The sequence below is a fragment of the Eutrigla gurnardus genome (assembly GCF_963514095.1).
Source record: "Eutrigla gurnardus genome assembly, chromosome: 9".
Lineage (NCBI taxonomy): Eukaryota > Metazoa > Chordata > Actinopteri > Perciformes > Triglidae > Eutrigla > Eutrigla gurnardus.
The window spans coordinates 2166378-2189362 of NC_139923.1; the positions used below are offsets into that span (position 1 = coordinate 2166378).

At 45.1% G+C, this 22985-nt stretch overlaps 1 protein-coding gene across 2 annotated transcripts; it reads left to right on the forward strand.

The window, feature by feature from the left end:
• The first annotated feature begins 120 nt into the window (after nt 1-120).
• LOC311019022 (bromodomain-containing protein 1-like) lies at nt 121-17573 on the forward strand. Of its 2 annotated transcripts, XM_084018181.1 has the most exons (12): nt 121-387; nt 3903-5275; nt 6102-6258; nt 6347-6475; nt 8055-8183; nt 8754-9066; nt 9757-10491; nt 10631-10757; nt 11057-11187; nt 14462-14556; nt 15072-15220; nt 15822-17573. In XM_084018181.1, the coding sequence occupies exons 2-12, from the start codon at nt 3921-3923 to the stop codon at nt 16009-16011; spliced, it is 3510 nt and encodes a 1169-aa protein (XP_083874307.1). In that variant the 5' UTR covers nt 121-387; nt 3903-3920; the 3' UTR covers nt 16012-17573. The 2 variants fall into 2 exon arrangements, with proteins under 2 accessions (XP_083874307.1, XP_083874308.1); XM_084018182.1 differs by lacking the exon at nt 14462-14556 and having other exon boundaries at nt 15822-15983.
• The last annotated feature ends 5412 nt before the right edge of the window (nt 17574-22985 follow it).

Consider the following 22985-nt stretch of genomic DNA (forward strand, 5'->3'; position numbering starts at 1 on the left):
GTACTTGAGTAAAGTTGGAACCAGCGCATACCAAAATGGAAAAGCCCTCACTACGTACTTTGTTTGTACGCGGTGACGTCACGACGTAAGGAGGACTCGCACAACCGCATTGTTGTTGGGGGAAGACAAGCTCGGGCGGCCGCTGAGCTCTGCTGTTTCAAAAAAGTCAAACCGATCAGTAATTCACCTGATCACAGTAATAACACTCGGAAAGCAGCTCCGTCGCCCTGGATACCAGTCGGCCACTCTCAAGTTTAACTCGGTGCAGCGCGAGCCGCGGCCGCCGTTGGACGAGCGGACTGAATGTGGATTTAACTGTCGCTTTGCTCCGCAGGCCGCACCGCCATTGCTGCTGTTTTTACAAGCTGAATTCGTGAGAATACCGAGGTAAGTTCAGCTTAAGTCGCCACTTCAACATGAGTCTCCTGCGACCCGAGCTGGTTTAAATCCAAAAGCAGTCCCCGCTACTCTGAGGAAAAGCCTACTTTTCTAATCGAGACACTTTTGTGTTGTGTAAGTCGCCATATTTCCTCCCCCTTCATTTAGGACCTAAGATAGCATGCTAACGTTAGCCAGGTTTGTGGACGGAGTGTCCTAATGCTTTTTACCGGCCACTGGAGAGGCCCTCGCCTGTTAGGAGGACAGCGACCGGTCGTCTTTTTTCTAGCAGACGTGTGTTTGGTACATCACTTTAAAGCTGGCTCGATTAATAACAGAGCTCGACGTTGTGGTTGGGTAACGTAGAGGAGCTAACGTTAGCTGGTGGGTAGCGTACACAATTCAACAGAGAGAAACCGAACGAGCTGCAGGCGCTGTTAGCCGATGGTCTCCAACAACAAGCAGCCCTCGGCGGTCTCAGCCCTGCTAACGAGCCCGCGGAGGGCTCGCTGTAGTCAGCCATCAGGGTGTGCTGCTCTCGGTACATTTCTTTCATTCATGCAGCGAACGTTATCGCAGTGCCAATCTGTTTCCGCCCCCTTTGCTGTAACAACATGCAGCAGCCAACTGAAAACATGACCTCATAAATGAACACAAACGGACACCGGCCTTCTTCACATGCACAGTTGCAAGCTCAACTTCACTGCACAGCAGCAGTTGCACACAGTGTTTTAGTGCTTGTTGCACAACATAGCAAGTATGTTGACGCGTTTTGTGATCGGTTACTCTGAAACAGCGGTGGAAGTACCAATGCCACAGTGTAGACGTACTGTTACAAGCAAAAGCCACGCATTAAAAACACCTTTCTGAAAAGTGGAAGAATTCAAATATTCTCAAAGTACCAGAAGTTGAAAATGCATCATGTAGACTGGCTTATTTCAGAATCCTATTATATTACTGAATACCTATCATTGCATCGATAAGTATGGAGAACAATTTTATAGGAGGTAAAGGTGCAATTTTGGAGAATTATTTGTCATAACTTGCTTTATATCTTGTATTCATATAAATCTGCAAAATAACTAGTAACTAAGTTATCAAATGTATGTAAAGAGTACACTATTTGCCCCAGAATGTAGCTGAGTAGAAGTACAAAGTAGCATAAAATGGAAATACTCAAGTAAAGAGGAAGTACCTCAAAATTGTACCAAGTACCAAACTTGAAGTACTGCTGGTTTTCTTTGTTCTTTATGAGGGTTAACTGACCGTCTTTTGTTTTTGCAGTGTTGGTCAGTCAAAGATTGACCGTTTAAATATATCAATATTGTACTCTTGGATACTGTGATGGTCATTTCCATCTACGTTATCAAGAAAATATTAGAATTTGAATTTGACTCCAGTTTTCATTCGCTGTCAGTGTAACAAGGTGTGAATGCAAATACATGCAAACGATAAAAACAGAGCTGGAAAGCATTTATTATTTATTTCTTTACACACATATATATATTTATATATGTATGAATATTCTATATATATATATAGCTGAAACGATGCGTTGATGGACATAAAATGGCAACTATTTGATAATTGACATAAAATGTGAGTAATTTTTAATCAAAAATTCAAAACATTCAATATTTCTGGCATCAAATCCAAGATTTTGGTACTTTGAGTCAACAGTTGAACACTATTAATATGCAGCCTGTCGAAAAACCTTTACTGGCTGTTGCGGCTGCAGAGTAGAAGAGTGATATACTCATGTAAATGTACTACTGTATTACTCATTTTAACAGAGAGCAGAAAGGCAAAACAAAAATGCACCTGAATTCAGGTGAAGAAGAACCATATTTTTAGTCTTATTTTGTACATTTGCAGGAATGTAGCACAGCGTGGAAGTGAAAGGAGTGCTCTATTTATTTAAATGTGAAAGTGCATTAAAGATGTATATTTCCTAAAATCAATAAATAATCGCACTCAATGTTGATCAAAATAATGATTTTGGCCACAATTGTGCAGCCCTAGTACATTTAGCAATTTAGCATTGTTAACAAAAGGAAAATTATGAACCATGTATTGGGGATAGTATCCATAACAAAACTCAGGTATCGTTAGGGGTGGGCGATATGGCAAAAAATTAAAATATATCACGATTTATTCAGGGAGGATCACGACGATCTTATCACAATTCCTTTTCATGTTGGTTTTTAAGATTATTTTGCAAGTTACTGAAGAGTACAACAAAACTATTTTCCCTATTTAAAAAAATATAACCCTACAAGGTAACACAACTGAAAGAATAACAGACCATTTAGGCCAAAGTACCTTTTCAAACAGATTTGAATCAAATGTGCAAGTGCAATTCTGCAAAGTATGAATATTCAACAAGAATTCTGACATGTACTCAAGTACAATCAGAGACTTTTGCATAACTCCACAAATGAACATTGGTTAACAGGGTAGGGTAAACAACAACACTCAAGTAAAGTACATAACATTAAAACAAAATCTAACATTGGTAGGAATTGTAACAGTCAGGTAGCTTATTAGACACAGATCCTCAGCAAAACCCGTCTATTCACTTTCTGTTTTTTGAGGTAGCAGTATGTAACAATCTCATAAACATGAAAAGTAGAATACAAACGGAACAATAAGGAAAAGCCTGTTTAAAACAATAGAAATAGTGCATGTTCCAGGCCCTTATGTGATGCTGTTTCTGCTACAAAAATACACCAAAAATGGAGGGGAAGAGATCTAATAAAGCTATAATGTGCAGAAAACTTGCACGCTGTTTACAAGCTGTCCATAATCCTTTTTAGCTCAGAGGTACTGATGACATCATCGTATGCGTCTTTGCCGTCTACACGAACAGGAAATGGAGAGGCAGCGTTTTTTTTCTTTTTTTACCCTGGGACCTGGTTTCAAAAAAGTGCGTTTTCAGGCACCAAAAACGCCGGATCCGTGTGGACGGTCGGCTCTAACGCACAAGACTTCTGTGTTTACACACAAAAACTGTTTCCATGTGCACTGTAGCACGATGCTAACGGTCTCTCTGTAAAGGCAGATCCGGAGACATTTGAGACATTTTAATCGTTCACAATCTAATATCGTCATATCGCAGACCCCTAGGTATCATACAGATATTATACATAGTCAAACAATAACCAGCCCATATGTAAACAGTTGAGACTTGTCTGCACCACGTGACACACTCCATTGGTAATAAAGTAATCATTGATAGATTCATAGAGCTGCCGAACAAGTATACAGATTTCTCTGGTCGTCTTTGATTGAAGGCTGAAAGGTGACTACATTCTTGTGTAAACACATGAGCTGCCCATCGTTGTTCCTGCCATAGGCTTACTGAGGGTTCAGGCTGTCCATCATTACTGCAGGTTCTGTTAGATCCAACACACACTGCTCTGTGTGCTGGTCCTTGTTCCACAGGGTTAATGACAATAGAATTGTTGCCACAACAACACAAAAGTGAGTCATTGACACAGTTGTTGAATTTGTCTGGTTTTCAGGGTGTTTACGGCTTCAGAATGAAGAAGAAAAGTCGACATCACCGATCTGCAGTGCTAAAGAGAGATTCCTCTCCCATCAAGCCTTCACCCAACCGGGAGACGCTAACGTACGCACAGGCTCAGCGGATAGTGGAGCTGGAGGTGGACGGCCGCGTGCACCGCCTCAGCATCTATGACAGGCTGGATGTCATCAATGACGACGACCCCACGGCGCAGGAGATCGTGGAATGCAACAGCAACAAGGAGAACAACGAGAAGCCCCAGCAGGTTCTGGTGCGCTCTGTGCGCCTCAAAAATAACCAGCAGAAGAAGAATGCTGCACTCATGGCCACGCATGGCAGCACCGGCGGCCTGCTGGAGCCAAAGGTTAGAACGGTTGAATACAACCTGCCAGTGGTGCCCAAGAGGCCAGCAGCATATTACAAATACACAGAGAGGACGGCCGAGGAGTTGGACGAAGAGGTGGAGTACGACATGGACGAGGAAGACTACGCCTGGTTGGAGCTCATCAATGAAAAGAGGAAGAGCGAGGGCATCAGCCAGGTGTCACATAACCTGTTTGAGTTCCTCATGGACCGCTTTGAGAAGGAGTCCTACGCAGTCACGCAGGGTCAGAGTGACCTGCAATCGCTGGTGGATGAGGACGCCGTATGCTGCATCTGCATGGATGGAGACGGAGCCGATAGCAACGTCATTCTCTTTTGTGACTCCTGCAACATCGCCGTGCACCAGGAGTGTTACGGCGTGCCGTACATCCCAGAGGGCCAGTGGCTGTGCCGCCACTGCTTGCAGTGTCCGTCCCGGCCCGCTGAGTGTGTCTTCTGCCCTAACAGAGGCGGAGCCCTGAAGAAGACCGATGATGACCGCTGGGGTCATGTGGTGTGTGCTTTGTGGGTACCCGAGGTCGGGTTTTCCGACACCGTTTTCATCGAGCCCATCGACGGCGTTCGCAATATCCCACCAGCGCGCTGGAAGCTCACCTGCTATCTGTGTAAAGAAAAGGGTGCGGGAGCATGTATTCAGTGTGACAAGATCAACTGTTACACTGCCTTCCATGTCAGCTGCGCCCAGAAGGCTGGCATTTACATGAAGATGGAGCCTGTCAAAGAAGTGACTCAATCCGGCGCCGCCACTTTCTCTGTGAAAAAGACTGCCTATTGCTGCAGCCACACACCCCAAGGCTGCGACCGCAGGCCGCTCAGCATCTACGAGGAGGCGCACCCCAAAAACGGAGCCTGCCACAAGAGGGCCGACAAAAGGGGGAAGTCTCGCGCCAAGGGCTGGGCAAAGAAGAAGAGTAAGAGAGGGGAACCTGAACCAGAACCAGAGCCTGAGACCCCCACCAACTCTGGGCCCAGTATCACAGCTTCCAGGTAGGCAGGCAAACAGGACTCCCAGAATGCACCTCACACACAAATTAGTAGTCGGCACTCAAGTCTGTTTTCTCTCAATTTCGTTTCAATTGAATAACATTTCAGTGGTAATACACTCAGATAATTGTAACAATAACCACTGTTTTTATTATGACCATTTCAGAGAAGATCTATTCATTACATCTAAACATTAGTAGTGACCAGTCTGCTTAAGGAAGAAAACAATTACAATTTAAAGGTGCAAGATACCAGATTGGGAGAACTCCATAGCTCTCAACATGGTGGTGCCTGAGCCAGCACCTTGTACCTAACGGTGCAAACTACAGCAAACATGCTGAAACCTAACCGTGTTTACTGGAGGGTGGGTTTACGCGTTCACAACCATGCTGCCGGTCAGGACACCACTGTCAGCTCGAACCACCAGATGAAAGCAGTGCAGAGCGGTGGCACACGTGAGCGGCCTGGCTGTGTAAATAAAGCACAGAGAAGCTCACATATTAACCACACAGAGGAAGAGTGACATCATTCTCTACTCAGTTAGACATTACTCCACAATATCTTTAAATAGCCGCTTGCTGCTATGGGTGTATATGAGTGTTGTATTTTGCTTTAAAACGGAATTCTGGTTTATTTCAACATTGGTCTTATTTTTGAAATGACATTGTTAATGAAGAAGTCCAACGGGTCAAGAAACACAAGCAGTCAGACTGTAATTACTCTTTACAAGCTGCATTTAAACACCAACGTTTTAAAGCTTGTTTGATGGAAGGTCCCCTCTGCAATGAGGGTTATTTATTGACAAATATCTCCTCTGTCCCCGGGTCAGCTTCGACACCATCCTGAATCAGGTGGCGGTTCAGAGGAAGCGGGTGTTTGTTGAGCGGGTGCTGAGCTACTGGGTGCAGAAGAGGCAGTCGAGGAACAACGTGCCGTTGATCCGGCGGCTGCAGGCCAACCCTCAACCACCCAAAGTCAAGCAAATGGTCAGTGCCCACGACACTCACTTACAGTGGAGCATTATCCTTTAATGGCGTTCTTCTTACCGAAATTACGTTTCTGTGTTTTGTGCAGGACCGCTTGGAGACGAATCAGGCGCTGAAAGAGCAGCTGAAGGAGTGGCACCGCCTCCGCCATGACCTGGAGCGAGCTCGCCTGCTGCTGGAGCTCATCAGGAAGAGAGAGAAGCTCAAGAGGGAGGAGGTAGAACCACTTTATCATTTAAAGTTTTATTTATTGTCTCTTAGTTTCCAGCTCCATTGTTCTCCTCATGGGGGCCCTCCACTCCGGGAGCTCTGTCTGGCCTGCCTGCGGGGGTGCCGTCCTAGGGGTTGTCCAGGCCTGGATAGTTGGGGAGTCCTGCCCCAGGGCTTTATGGCCGTGGTATGGGTCCCTATCTGTCTGGGTTGGGGTGGTCTCTGTGGCGGTGTCCCCTGTAGTCGTGGGCTTGGACGGCCCTCGGTGGGGATGTTAAAAGGGTTTGTTTTATTTTATTTTATTTGAATGTAAAGCACTTTGGGCTGCATTTTTATGTATGAAAGGTGCTATATAAATAAAGATGACTTGACTACTATGTCACTGTTTCTCTCCATCAAAGCTCGATTTGAAATCAAAACTATCTATAAATAATGACATTTGGTTTCCTGTCTGGGTATGTTTTAAATTTCTGACCACTTAGCGATCAGAAACACAGACCAGCTAGCCGGGTTTCACCAAAGCCCCCCAGATTCCACTGTTGAGTTGAATTTCTGTTTTATTTTGTCTTTTTCACACATTTACATTTACATTTAGGTCATTTAGCAGACGCTTTTGTCCAAAGCGACTTACAATAAGTACATTTGTCAAAAGAAGGAAACAAAGAAACCACGACGTATCATTGCCGATGCAGTAAGAGCTAAAAATAGAACAAGTGTTAGGTCCTCATCTGAGTAAAGTAGTACTTCAAGAGTAACAGTGCTACGATCCGAGTTTTTTTTTTTTTTTTGCGGGGGGGGGGGGGGGGGGGGGGGTCGAGGGAGGGTGTTAGTGGGTCATGCTTCACACCCCAATGTAGTAAATTGCACCGATTAGCAATTTTCTATATAATAATACTTATTATCTAATACTATCTAGATCTTTCTATGTTATTGTCATCTATGGTGGTTATTTCCATAAAAACACATGCTTGGTTTTAGTAGTTTTAATTATACATTTTAAGCGGCTTAGATCTAGTGTTACTAAGTTGAACATTTTAAAATTCCCTCTCTATATCTATTTTATATTGCTGTGAAAACATGTCCTCCTGTACATGATTACCATCCATCCTCGTCTACCGCTTATCCTGTAATCAGTAACCAGTCTATCACAGGGCTGACATGTAGAGACAGACAGGTAACCAGTCTATCACAGGGCTGACATGTAGAGACAGACAGGTAACCAGTCTATCACAGGGCTGACATGTAGAGACAGACAGGTAACCAGTCTATCACAGGGAGACATGTAGAGACAGACAGGTAACCAGTCTATCACAGGACTGACATGTAGAGACAGACAGGTAAGGGGGTACACATCTGGAGTCATGTACGTACATTAGCTTCAAACTGTCTTGACTGATGGCGTTAATACTCATGTTTACTAAATAGCTTGAATGCATCATGATGCAAGTCAAAGCACCCTTCGTTAAAATGAGCTGTTAGCTGTGTTACCAGCATGACGATCTGGTCATGGTGATTCCTCTGAGTGAATTCCAATATAATCAATGTGCCATAGAGATCACTGACTCATGTGTCTGTTGTCTCGTCAGATGAAGCTGCAGCAGTCGGTGCTGGAGGTCCAGCTGACCCCCTTCAACATCCTGCTGAGAGCCGTGCTCAGTCAGCTACAGGAGAAGGACCAGTACACGATCTTCGCTCAGCCCGTCAGCCCCAAGGAGGTGGGTCACTAGTTCACTACTGCTTGCCTGACCCATCAGTGTCACTGTGGTGCTGCTCGGGTCCCATTAAAGTCAGTAGCCGTTACTACAAGTTCTGGTGACAGACAGACTAAATTGTCCAGAAAACATTTAAAATGTGCAAAAATGGTTAATTTGAAAGTGATATAAGCCATGATAAGCATGTTTACCAATAAGGCATTCACCACTTAAACCACTAGTTGGTAGCTATAGATTCCACTGCATACATTCAGTTGTGCTGCCATGGGGAAACCCTATGTATAACTTTACCACATTTATCACTTTTCACAGCTGAAGCAGTTTTTTTTCTGCTACAGAATAAACAAAAAGCTACTGGTTTTAACAGTTTTTAACCTCACTTCCTGGTTGTGTTTTAATGTGAAAGGCAAGACCTTTATTGTGAAACAACCAAGGGACGTGTTGACGTCCTGGAGACGTCCGTTGAGGTCAGCTAATGAGCATTTAACTCGTCACCTCGTTAAGTTTTAAAATAGAAATGATGCTAAAGTAATTCCTTCTGCAGTCTCAAAAGTGTCCCTCTGTCTCGTTCAGGTTCCTGACTACCTGGACCACATCAAGAACCCCATGGACTTCTCCACCATGAGGAAACGCATCGACGCCCATGAGTACAGGAGCCTAGAGGACTTTGAGGCCGACTTCGACCTCATTATCTTCAACTGCATGAAGTACAATGCCAAGGACACGTTTTTCTACAAGGCAGCTCAGCGTATGCAGGACCACGGAGGAGCCATCCTCCGCAGGGCCCGCAGAGAGGCCGAGAGAATCGGTTTCGATTTCCCCAGCGGGTTGCATCTGCCCGAAGTCCCAAAACTGGAGACGCCACCCCCCTTCTCCTGGGAGGACGGTAAGTCGATTGATTTTCAGGAAACACAGTCAATTCTCCGGTAACAGCTCCAGAGTCTCTGTAGGGCGCGCTCCCACTCGGCCCTGTTGCCCCGCCCGACTGGGCCCAAGCACCGTTATATCTTTTACACATCATCACATCATAATACCACACATGTATGGCTTTATGTAGTTTCCAAGAAGAGGCGTCTCAGAGTCTTCACAATAGTGTACACCACAGAGTACATGATTATGCAACTTTACTGTCACTTCTGCACATACACACTCGACGTCTGCATCAGAGCATGTGAGCGGAGCAGCATTGTTTTATAAGGACGGAGTGTTGCCCTACGTCCCGTTGCAGTTGTGCTCTGGTACTGCTCACTTCACGAGTCCAGAATCCATCTGTGTGAGCGGGTTTGAGTGGAGCGGGATGCTATCCGAGTGGAGCGATAATGAGAGGAATGGCTCTTTCAATTAGATGTCATGTCCATGTTGCGTAACCGTGCTTGTGCATGAGCAACTGTACCACGCCAAAGCACACCTTCCAACCGCCCAAGGACTAGTCAAACAAACAAACAAACTGGATTTTGGGGGTCAAACGTGCTTGGGCCGATTGCCTAGTGAGTGGGCCCCCAGAGTGCTGAAGTGAGCACATAATACCATGATCATGTCATGTGACCGTCTGCCTCTCCCTCTCTCTCTCTTCCAGTGGACCGGCTGCTGAGCCCCACCTACCGTCAGCTGACCCCTCTGGAGGATCAGCTGAAGGAGCTGTTGGAGAAGCTGGACCTGAGCACGGCCATGAAAAACAGCCCGTCCCGCAGCAAGAGGCTCAAATTGCTCAAAAAGACCATTATGGAGGTGCGCAGCGAGATGAGCCTGAAGAAGTCCCTCAGAAACACTCCACCCGTTCCCCTGACCCCCGAACAATCCGAGGAGAAACCACTACTCGAACCCCCGTCAGAGTCCTGCATGCCTCAGGAGGAGAAGCCTTTACCTCCACCAACGTTAGAGCTTTTAACCTCACTCTCGCAGGTCGAGACCTCACCCTGCGACTCGGCCCCGCCCCCTCTCACGGCTGTCAAACCCGACATGGAGCTTGATGGCCACACCGACACGTCTACCTCAGTGCCCACAGACACACCCAACGGGCACGCCCCAGACCCGCTGCTCCCCAACGGCGGCATCCACACCGACACCTCTGGTGCGTGCAACCGACGGAACAATATCCTCTTCCGTAAGTCCAAGAGCTCCAGCCCACAGAAACCACTCAAGACCCATGAGGCATCCGCTGTGCCTCCGCCGCCCCTGGGCGCCAAAACGTTCCTGTCAGTGGTGATCCCTCGACTGGAGACGCTCCTCCTGCCTAAGAAAAGACGACGCAGCAGCAGCGCTGATGGCGAGGAGGAGGACGAGGAGTCACCGATAAAACGCCTCGGTACAGGTACTGAATTAGAGAACGGTTGTCATGTCTCAGCTAAAATAGGATCTCCCCAGTGACAGAACGTTCACTGTATTGTTAAAGAAATAATGAAACGATCACAGCCCGTAACCCTCAGTTTCCTGTGTTTTTCTCCCTCCAGGAATTGCGAACGGTTTTGTGGTGGAGGAGGAAGAAATCTCACCATCTCCCCGATTGCTGGAGCCTCGGCGCCGCTGTGCCTCCGAGTCGAGCATCTCCTCCCGCGGAAGCGTCCTCTGTAGCACAAGGTGAGGAGGAAAAAGGATTTTGTTAAAATACTGGACCTGGCAATAATAATTCAGTCATCAAATGGGAGAATGGACCAAAATAAGTATGATAATGAGAAATAAAACTTGAACAGGACTACATTATATTTCACATATTCTATTCTTGTAACAAGCAGTTGTTTGTTTTGTTTGTAATGGTGGCATCAAGGCAGTGCAGGCTGACTTCCAAAGATGGAGGAGACACAATCCATCACTGTTACTGATTAATTGAGTTGATGATTTGTTTTATGTAATATCCGGGTTTCTTCTTGTCTCCTCAGCACCGTCATCGTGTCTAAAAGCGGTAAAGGGCGGTCGCCGGCGGCTCGCCGGAGCACCGTGGACGACAGGAACACTCTGGTGACGTGCATAGAGAATGGCAAGTTCCCCAAAGCTGCTAAAATGTCTCCAGGTGAGCAGAGCTCCGTCTGCCAGCTCAGTGTCATCTGATGAATGTGCATGAAACTGCATGGCACGCTTTGGTTGGTCAACTCTTCTCTTTGTCTGCTGAGTTACTCAACTTATTAAAACGTCTATGTTATAATATTATTGCTTATTTGTGAGCATACGTTGTTTCTTCGTTCCATAATGTTACCCAAAGAGCAGTGAAGTACATTTTTAAATCAAATCTTTACCAAACCAGTTGCTCCTCCACCCTCACTGGTTCTGAAACTGGGCTCATGGTGGCCGGCGATGAAGTCAGCAGAGACTCTTTGGTTTCAGCCTCAGTAAAAGGAAGTGTTGAATGAGCTCCACAAACAGGAAACATGTGATGGACAAAGTGGAAGTGAAGAAAAGTCGGTTATTTTCTGCTTGATTCAGTGAACTATTGGCTCACATGATTGCTACTCAACCAACACTATCCAGTCAGTTGTCTGTTAGCTGCTGATTGTACAACTATATTAGAAAGCAGCACTAAAACAAATGTAGCGAGTACTAAATCTGACACGTTATGTTTCCCAAGCTCATAATCCAAACACTGAAAGTCCTGATTCAAAATGAAGTTCACAAACTTGAATTATTGATATGTGAATGCAAGTTTAATGAGTCCTGAAATGAATGAGATGCGATCCACTAGAGAGATTTATTATCTTTCTTGGAGCTACAAAAACACTGAGTCAAATGTAGTTACACAGCCAGTGGAGCCTCTTCACTCAGACATTGGCTGATCCCTGGATTAAAGTGAATTGACCCCATGATAAGCCACGCCCCCAACTCTCTGAGTGAATATTATCACATTTCTGGGGGAAATAATAAAGTGAGTTCAGAAGCAGACAGAATAGTGTTAGCGGTTCCCCAGGAGGGCCGGTGTGGGTGCAGGTTTTTGTTTTAGCCCGGCACTCAGACACCTGATTCAACTAATAAACTAGCCATGCTCTTCAATCAAGACCGTGATGAGGTGGATCAGGTGAGGTAGTGCTGGGCTAAGGCCACGTTTACATGTAGCAGGGTATTTAGAGAAACGAATATTCCCCCCCCCCCCTCTGTTTTCAAAAATTACATCATGCACACAATATCGTTCAACCTGCATAAATCCGCCATTGAGCGCCATTATAACTATGCCAAACCTATGGGCTGCAGTGTAGGGAGAAGTATAAAGCCATGCAAGCCAATCAGAATCCTCAGAATCAACAATAACAAATAACACGAGCAACTTCCTGTGGCGCTTGAGAACCTAAAACCCTGTTTCTCCCAGTTGACACATAACACATAACTGGCATTATCGGAAATCTCCACTTTGGCCGGAGTTTTTTGAAATAATCGTTTTCTGTGGTTAAAAACAGCGTTTTCATGTAAATGAGAGGCCAAACCGCGTGGAAATATATGTGTTTTCCCTTCATGTAAACAAACAAAACCTGGACCCACACCAGGGGCCTGTACTACGAAGCGAGTTCAACATACCCAGGGTATCTTTCAGAGATCCAGCTTGAGTTACCCTAACAAAGGCAATCAGAGATAAGCGGTCACACGAAGCTGGTTATCAACTCCTTAACTCAACCCAGGGTTTACCTGTCCAGCTATGAGCGCGTGCACATGAAAGAGGCGGCGTTTGCAGCATTTGACCAATCACAAACATGGATCAGTCTACGGCAGCGGAGCGGCGTATTTCACGTATGAGAAGCGAACCATAATCTTACAGAAATACGAAAAAGTTAAACATATAATGCAGGCAAAAGGCAACCGTTTCATCTGCCAAATGCAGGAAGGACAGCTGGCAAAAACTCACCGACTGTGTGAATGCGGAAGTCGTATTAATAGTATTAGGAGTATAATATCACTACCCCATTATAAGGACACTACTAGATCTGACTGATTACATGCTATCTTCAACTTCGCTGATAGCTTAGTGGTGGAGTTATCACCATTAGAACCAAGGCTCCTTACAGCGGCCACGGTTTGAATCCGCCCTGTGGCCGTCTTTTAAATCGTGTCGTCACTCTTTCTTTAGTCCCTTTAACTCTTACGATGTCCTTCCGCAATAAAAGGACAAACATATAACTTTAAAACAATGAATTTGTTGCATGGATGTATTCTTATAACGTGGTTTATGACAATATCAGCCTCAATCTTTCAGCTGCAATCCCGGCGGTGTAAAACGGACTTGGGAGCAAATCAAATAAATATAAAAACATAATTCAAAGTGGTCAGTAGGCTGTACGCTGACAAAGAAAAGTCTTTCCCTCCGATGAGAATCTGTATCTCTCATAAAAAACATCATCAGACACAGACAAAAGGGTTTTGCCGGTCTCTGTACACTCTATAGTTCTCCTACGAGACCCTCTCACGATCCACCGAGCTTCTTTTTTTTTTATGTCGGCGCACCAAGACAGCTGATTGGTCAGTCGGCGGTGTGTTTCTCCACGTTGATCTCTTATCAGGAACATAACCTGCTCCGGAGCAGGTTAGCTCCACAGCGTAAGTTACCATGGCGATCTACCCCGGTAAGAAGTGAACCAGCGTCGTAGGACGGAAAACCCAGAGTTAACGCTTAAGTTACCCCGCTAAGCACAAATCTTGCTTCGTAGTACAGGCCCCAGCCCTTCTTGGATAAGATTGGACATCGCTGGTCTACAATATGTCAAACTGATTCAACAGTGAAAGCAGGTCCACAAGATGAAGATGGAAGCTAAATATCCAGATCAGTGTAAAAGTGAACCAGCACATCAGCTGGTGATGGGGACAGAAGAGAATGAAAGTAAGGAACACTGTTCCTGTAGAGCCGAGTCAGTCTTCATTCACTGTTAGAATGGTTAAAGACATTCAGTAGATCTTCAGTAGCCAGCGTTCTCCTTCCAACCTCTCTGGGTAACGAGTATCACTGTCACTACTAATATTAACTAATATTACTAACCACATTAGTAATCATGACGAGCTCCAAGTCCACAACGCCACACTGAAAATGAACTGAAATGATATGAGAGTGTACATGGCAGAGCCGGACAGTTGTAAGACCTGGTCAGAACTGGCTGGTGCTACCGGCTCACTGGGTGAACCCTGTATTACTCTCAATAGATTAGACCTGATCTATGATACATCAAGAGCCTCTCAACAGTTTTTTAAAGGCAGTCTTTAAGAAACAGCTGTGTGTCTGTGTCCTCTGGTTCGTGTGGCTGTGTTAAGACTGGTTGTGCTCTGTGTCTGTTTGCATTGAATACTTCATAACTTGCTTATCGTTGTTCCTGTAGAGGTGTGGAAGCCCTCCGCCACTTCTCCATTTGTTCTGGAGCCTCTTAAACTAGTTTGGGCTAAATGTAGTGGATATCCCTCCTACCCCGCCCTGGTGAGTGAGTGCCAGTCCCGTCTGTGTCTCATTACCATCCGCTCCTCTGCCATTGTGCGTGCTGTAGCTCGTGATTTGTGCTCACAGCCATGCGGGAGCTCCCAGCTGGCCGATCATGGACTGCTTGGTGTGTGTGTGTGTGTGTGTGTGTGTGTGTGTGTGTGTGTGTGTGTGTGTGTGTGTGTGTGTGTGTGTGTGTGTGTGTGTGTGTGTGTGTGTGTGTGTGTGTGTGTGTGTGTGTGTGTGTGTGTGTGTGTGTGTGTGTGTGTGTGTGTGTGTGTGTGTGTGTGTGTGTGTGTGTGTGTGTGTGTGTGTGAGCAAGTGCGCGTGTGTGGAGTCGGCCGCCTCGCTCAGAGCGTTTGCGGCTCGACTCAGCCTTGCATGCTTGAGGCTTCCTCTTCTGTGTGGCTGGGGGCCGCCAGGAAATACTCCACCCTATTACTGTGTGGAGGCGTCTTCACTCAGTCTCCATCCGTTTTTTTTTTTTTTTTTTCTCTCCTCCTCCGTCGTCACAGATTGCGGACCCCAGAGCGCGGAGGATGGGGGGTCGGCACAACGGGCTTCCCCAGCCACCGCTGGACGTTCTCAGAGCCGGAGAGCGGATGCAGTTCAGGTCCGCAGAGAAACTCTTCCTCGTCCACTTCTTCGACAGCAAGCGCAGTTGGTGAGGAACTCACTGACTCACTAAGATAAAAACAAAAAAAGGACTAAAAAAAGTCTTTCTTTAGTCTGGCAGCTGTTTTTTTTGGCACGTTTTGATTCCTTTTAGTAGACCTGGGAAAAGATGAAGCATGATTCAGCTTTTCAAGATCCTTTTCCCCAGAACACCATATTTTAAGATAATAAAAGGCTGACACAGTGATTGAGTTAATACAAGTAGTAAAATGTGATCTGCAACCAAGAAAACACCCAAACATCTGGACTGAATCTCCATTATTACAGATGGATGATTTTCATTCTGGGCCACCAAAGACAGACACAGGTGGTGTTTTGTCTGGAGAGATACTCCTGCAACATCCAGTCACTGTGATATGCTGAGTCACAGGACTGGTCATCTGAGGAAAGACGAGAGTGTCATCAGCATAACTTGTTGAGTTAAATATTTCATAAATGGCATGAAAAGAGGAAGAGTTTTCCTCTGAGAGATGCGTGTTGTGACTGTGGCCGTGTGAAGCGTTTATGCGAGTCAGCAGAAAGCAGAGATGCCTCGGGAACATGAACGGCTCACTAGTGTCGCACTGACTTCTTGTCCGCTCTCTCCTCAGGCAATGGCTTCCTAGATCCAAGATGGCTCCCTTCGGAGTCAACCAGACGCTCGACAAAATCAAGCTGACAGAGGCTCGATCCTCCTGGATCCGAAAAGCTGTGCGGCTCGCCTTCGACCGAGCCATGAACCACCTGAACCGCGCTGGCGGCGAGCTGGAGCCGAGCGCCGGCCTCGCCACCTCGGACTGAACCCCGACCCCCCCTCCCCGACACACACCACCTCTGAAACCCCCCCTCCTTCAGCCTTTTGTTTGTTTGGACAGTCACTGCAGAGGTGCTCAGTTTCTGCCTCTTACGCAAAACAAACACACACGTCATGTTTACCATTTCCTGCAAACTGGAACCACATCGTTTTCATGTCTCCCCAAACATCTGTACCCCCCCCCCGTCGAAAATACTGTAGCTTGTGACGTCCATCTTGTTTTGTCAAAGAGCTATGCAACGAAAACGACTCAGTGAGCGGGTGCAAACAGTTGAAAGAGAAGTTGACGCTGGGCTGTGAGGACTGAAAATCACGGGTCTAACCTGTTGAATGTGTCGGATTTGACCTCTGACCTCCAAAAAATGTGCTGCAAGACTGCTGCAACAATCTCACTGCCATGAAAGAGTGTGTGTATACGTGCGTGTGTGTGCGACTGTGCGTGTTTGTGACCGTGTGTTGTGCGCGCGTGTGTGTGAGTGACTGCAGCAGCAGCTCCTGTAAATGTGTGCGCGCACGTGTGCATGTATGACTGTATGTGTGGGTGTGTGTGTGTGGGTGTGTGTGTGTGACTGCAGCAGCAGCTCCTGTAAATACCTGTACAAGGCCTGACACTAATTTATTCCCTCTGGTTGGTACATGGTGTCCAGATATTTATGTGTTGAGGTGAGGATCCACTGACGGTGTCGGTGTTTCTGCTGGTGCTATCTCTACACAGAGAAAACAAACATGCATACTGTAATGAACATTTTTATTTCAGCTCCTTTTTTTTACCGTTTTTGTAAGTTATTGAGTTCTCAAGCTTCAAGTTCTATTGTCTTTGGCATTAAATGTTTGCATCTTTTTTTTTACCTGAATGTTTTTACTGGACTTTTTTTTCGTTTGTACATATTTATATAAAATCTATATAGATGCTCTCAAAGTTTAAATGCCTAAAGTGCATCATTCACACGGAAACCAAAAAAAACTGCTGCCCACAAGTTTCCCACTATTTTTTTTTTTTTTTTTTACAGTTTAGTTGTTTTTTTAGGGTTTTCAGCCTTTTTGTTTGTGTGCGGTGATGAGTTCAAGTCTTCTGTAAAATGTCACGGAATCATCTTTTCCACCTGTACTGATCTACAGTAGGCTGTAGGAGAGAAGAGAATGTGCCTGTACTAATTTATTGTAAAGCAGAAAATGTATATGCATTACTTTATAGAGAGAGTATTGTAAGAAAATATTACGGGCACATGAGGAGCTGTATGTACAGGCCCCTCCTCATCTTACGTTTTTTTTTTTTTATTATTTTATTTTATTTTTATCAGTGATAGCATTAAATCTGAGAGGTGAGGTGATAGTGTTTGTTGTTTTCTTTTTGGCGGGGTAGCGATGGGTAGACTTGTTGTTTTGTTTGGCCCCTCTGGATGTGGATGTTGTGTGTAAATAGATTTGGTACTTTAGCTGATTCTCTGGGAAAAACCACAGTTATAGCCAACGGGAGCGGAAACCAGCCGACAGCAGGCCGGTGGGATTTTTATACTAAAACACTGAAAAATTAAAATATGTTATTGAATCACTGACTCAACGTGTCCTAGTTTTATTGTTTTAAAAAAATTATATCTTACAGTTTTAGGTGAATATTCTTGAATATAATATTTCCATGTATTATTTTTAAATATATTTTATTTTCATATTTTTTATTATTGAGATGTTTTGGGAATTTTATTTTAATATATTTTTCTATTTTAACTTGCTTTTAGATGTATGCGTGGGTATAATTATAACATTTGTAACACAAATAAAAGAAGCAGTTCAGAAAAATGAAAAGAAACCCTCTCTTCAAACAACAATCTGAACGACCAACTAAAAATCTGCTTTTTCTGGGTGAAAATGAACCTGGAGAACAGTTCACCCAGTTTAGGAAGGTCTGAGCTTCAGATGATACATGACATGATACATAAATGAAAATAAGTGTAGCTGAAGAAAATCCTTAACTGCACAATGACCCGAAGACACCAACACAATCCCAATCTTCGTCATTGTGGAATTAAAGTCTTCAAACAAACGTCCACGTCACATGGAACATGAAACATTATGCCAAAGTGATGCATGACAACAAATTCCCCTCTTCTCTAACTGACCACAAGGTGGCGGTGATGTTCTGTTGGTGAAACAGCTGGCGACAGTTAAAACTCAGTAGAACATATTTTGTGTGCTTTTAATGTGAAAACCAGGTGTGTTCAAGTCCGACACTCAGCAGCCGGAGACGACAAGAATGAAAGGATTCAAACCTGCATTTAGTCGATGTCCCCGCAGTATTGCATGCCAGGGAAGAATACGGTTGGAACCTTTTTCCTAAATACCCTTCCATTGTGAGTTTATTTTGCCGGTCCAGAAAAGCACAACTGACCCCAGATCGTTACTGAGCCACTAAATATCTAGGTAGACATTTTTCTTTGGGCCCTCTGCTGTCTAGTGGTGAGATTGAATATGTTTAAAATTGGATTTGTCGGTCCATAGTACGTTCAGCTGACATTCCCTTAGTGCTTATCGCTAAATGCCTATACGAATCTTCCATTTGAACTTTGCTTAAGCAACACACCTGTTTATATTCCAGCCCATTGAGCACTATCTTTTCAATGTCTCCTCTGTGCTTTAGCCCTCGTGATAAAGACCAAGAGTTGCGTATGGTACAGATTTCACCATAATTACATAGGCTCAGACTAAACATCTACTAAACCCTGTGCTGATAGTAAGGTGTCATTGCTATCTGTAACCAGTAGAGGGGGGCCTCGGTCCTGCCCCACGTTGGGCACTCGGGATGAGGGGCACAGAAGAATAATAAAGTGACGAGCGGGTTAGCTCGTGAAAGACAAACGTCTGGTTCATTTAAAGAATGATGAACAAAACATGGTACCAGGAGTAAAAGGCAGCTAATGAAGGTCGACTCGAGATGGAGACGCTGAGGCCACCAGAGAGACTGAAACTAGTGGGGAATGTCGACAGCAATTGGCGAAGCTTCAAGCAGCAATTCGAGCTGTATGTGGCGGCAATTGGACTCGACTCGAAGCCCGACGCCAGGAAGATTGCGTTGCTGCTCACGGTAGCGGGTCCCCAAGCCATCGAAGTCTTCAACACCTTCGAGTTCGACGAGCGTGACGACCGCGACGACCGCGGTAAATACGACAAAGTTCTTGAAAAGTTTGAGGCACATTGCTCGCCGAGAAAAAACACAGTATATGAGAGGTACGTGTTCCGTTCCCGGATGCAGCAGCCGGAAGAGACTTTTGATTGCTTTGTGACGGATTTAAAACTGAAGGCACAGTCGTGTGATTTCGGGCAGCTGAAAGATTCCATGATCCGTGATCAAATTGTGTATGGGATCCATGATAAACGGACGAGGGAACGGCTGCTGCGGGATCCTCAGCTGACACTAGAGGTGGCAGAGAGACAGTGCCATGCAAGTGAGTTAGCATTACAGCATGCAAAGACATTCAGTGAAACAGGTATCACTGCTGGAAATGACAATGCAAACGTGGCTGTGGTTAAACACAAAATGAAAAGAGGCTCGCCACAAAAGAATTGCAAAGACGACGCGAGCTACTCCTGCAAACGCTGTGGTGGACGGCACGAACCCCGGCAGTGTCCTGCATATGGCAAGAAGTGTGCAAAATGCAATGGAAAAAATCATTTTGCAAAACAGTGTCTTTCCAAAGGTAAACCAAAATCAGTGAGAATAGTGGAAGAAACTGACTTGAATGAGACTTTCTTTGTCAGTAGTACCACTAAGAATTGATACAGGTGCACAGGCAAACTTAATCAGCTTGACAGAAATCAGAGCTATGGAAGAAAAGCCCAAAATAATGAAGAGGAAAGTGACGCTAAAGGACTACAATGGGAAAGACATTGAAAGCATGGGACAGTGCAGACTCAAAGTAAAAGTGAAAAATAAAACATACAATGTACTGTTTTCAGTTGTACCTGAGGGCCGTGAGTCACTGCTGGGCGGGACTGCATCAAAGACATTGAACCTGGTGAGGAGAGTCTATAACATTAATTGCTCAGAAGCAATAAGTGCATGCTCAGGCACAGTGGACTCTCTAGTTCACCATTTTGATGATGTCTTCAAAGGAATGGGATGTCTGCCATACACATATAGAATTCAACTAAAAGAAGGTGCAAACTCAGTGATTCACGCACCAAAAGGAACTGGACAGGATGTCCCAGCTGCACGTCATCACTAAAGTGGAGGAACCTACAGAGTGGGTAAACTCGATGGTGTGCGTGGATAAAAAGAAAAAAAACAAAGAGCTGAGGATATGCATGGATCCTGGAGATTTGAACAAGAACATAAAACGTGAGCACTACCAGATACCAAAGCGTGAGGAGATTGCAAGTGAAATGGCAGGAGCCAAATACTTCTCAAAACTTGATGCAGCGCAGGGATTCTGGCAGATCAAGTTGGATGAAGAAAGCTCAAGATACTGCACGTTTAACACACCTTATGGACGGTACAGGTTTCTCAGAATGCCATTTGGCATAATCTCAGCATCTGAGATTTTTCACCGTGCCATGGACACCATGTTGGAGGGCCTAAAAGGGGTTCGTTGTTATGTCGATGATGTGGTCGTCTGGGGGTCCACCCTTCAAGAACATAATGAGAGACTGATCAAAGTGCTCCAGAGAGTCCGTGAGAATGGGCTGAAGCTAAACCGTGCCAAGTGCCTGTTTGGTGTGCAGGAAATCACATTTTTGGGCGACAAACTATCTGCACAGGGCATTGAGCCTGATGAAAAGAAGATAAAAGCCATTCTAGACATGCCACGACCAACTGACAAGAAAGGTGTGCTTAGGGTCATGGGCATGATAAACTTCATTGGAAAGTTTATTCCAAACTTGTCGGTCAGAACATCAGCGTTGAGACAGCTCCTTCGTGATTCAACAGAGTTTGAGTGGACAGAGAGAAATGAGAGAGAGTGGAAGGCTTTAAAGACCACACTGACAACTGTTCCTGTCCTCGCTTATTATGACTCAACCAAGAAACTGAAAATTTCCACGGATGCTTCAAAAGATGGGCTTGGTGCTGTTTTGCTGCAAGCAGAAGGAGAAAGCTGGAAGCCAGTAGCATATGCCTCCAGATCCATGACAAAGACGGAAAGCAAATATGCACAAATTGAAAAAGAGTGTCTTGGACTGACTTATGGACTCGAAATCTTTCATTGTTATGTTTATGGACTTCCCATCTTCACAGTTGAAACGGATCATCGTCCTCTTGTGTCAATCATCAAGAAAAGCCTGAATGAGATGTCGCCGAGGATTCAGCGCCTCATCATGAAGATGCAAAGGTATGATTTCGAGTTGATATACACACCTGGCAAGCATCTCGTGTTAGCCGATGCACTATCACGTGCTCCAGTGTTGAGTCCTGTGAGCTCCACTGAGAAAGAAGTAGAGAACCATGTGAACATGGTAGTTGAGTCTCTGCCAGTGTCAGATGCCAAGATAAAGCAAATAAGTGAGCAGATTGCTACAGACAAGGAGCTACAGACTGTGATAGAACACCTCCAAACCGGCTGGCCCAGAGGTTCATGTCCAAAATATTATCACATCAGATCTGAGCTAAGTGTGGCGAATGGACTGTTATTGAGAGACAAACGGATTGTCATTCCACACAGCCTGAGAATGGAAATACTAGAGAAACTGCATGAGGGACACTTAGGCATTGAAAAATGCAAAAGGAGATCCAGAGACTCTGTATACTGGCCTGGAATAAATAAAGACATTGAAAATATGATTGGAAAATGTGAGACATGCAAAAGGCACCAGAGTAAACAGGCCAAGGAACCCATGTTGATTCCTGATCTTCCCACTGAACCCTGGAAGAAAGTAGGAACAGATTTGTTTCATTGCAATGGAAGAGATTATGTGTTGGTAATTGATTATTATTCCAACTTTCCAGAAATTGCTCTGCTCGCAAATGCAACTGCTAACAGTGTTATTACACATGTCAAGTCCATGTTTGCCAGGCATGGAATACCAGAGACTGTAGTCAGTGACAATGGTCCGTGTTATAACTGCAATGAGTGGCGGCAGTTTGCAAGACAATATGGTTTCCATCATGTCACTTCCAGTCCCCAGCATGCGCAGGCAAATGGCAAAGCGGAGAAGGGAGTGCATATCATTAAGCAGCTTCTGAAAAAGGCCACAGACAGCAAGTCGGATCCATACTTGGCTCTACTGAGCTACAGGTCTTCTCCCCTTGACTGTGGTCTCTCCCCAGCGGAACTTTTGATGAATCGCAAGCTGCGCACTACTCTGCCCCGCTACACGGAGAACCAACAGAAAACAGAGATACAGTTGAAAATGGAGAACTTAAAATGGAAACAAAAACAGCGTTTTGACAAGTCAACAAGATCTCTGAGACCACTTGCACAGGATGATGTGGTGAGGATCCAAGACCAGGATGCATGGAACAAGAAAGCGACGGTTCTTCAAGAAATAGGGCCTCGGTCCTATGCAGTGAGAACTGAGGATGGACATGTGTTCAGAAGGAACCGGCGTCACCTTCTAAAAACCAAAGAGACTGTTCAAAAGACGCTAACTGATGATGCAGATGGAGAAGATGCTGTGTCACAGGCTGACACAGTGCCTGAGCTGACATCAGATGGACACGTACAGGTGGACACAAGCAATGTTGCCACAGAGTTACCTGTACTGAGGCGATCTGACCGTCAGATCAAAAGACCGGTTAGACTTGACCTATAAATCAGTATGATAGTTGCTGAAGTTCTACTGTTAAAAAAAAAAAGAAAAGTTAGCAAGAAGTTAATGCAGAGCTGAATATGTTGTAATTGTGATTTTCAATAATTGTGATTTATCGTCTTGGCATCATATGAATGTGTTCATGCATATGTTTCTTATGCTCACAGTTCATTACTTCAAAGAAGGGAGGATGTGCTGATAGTAAGGTGTCATTGCTATCTGT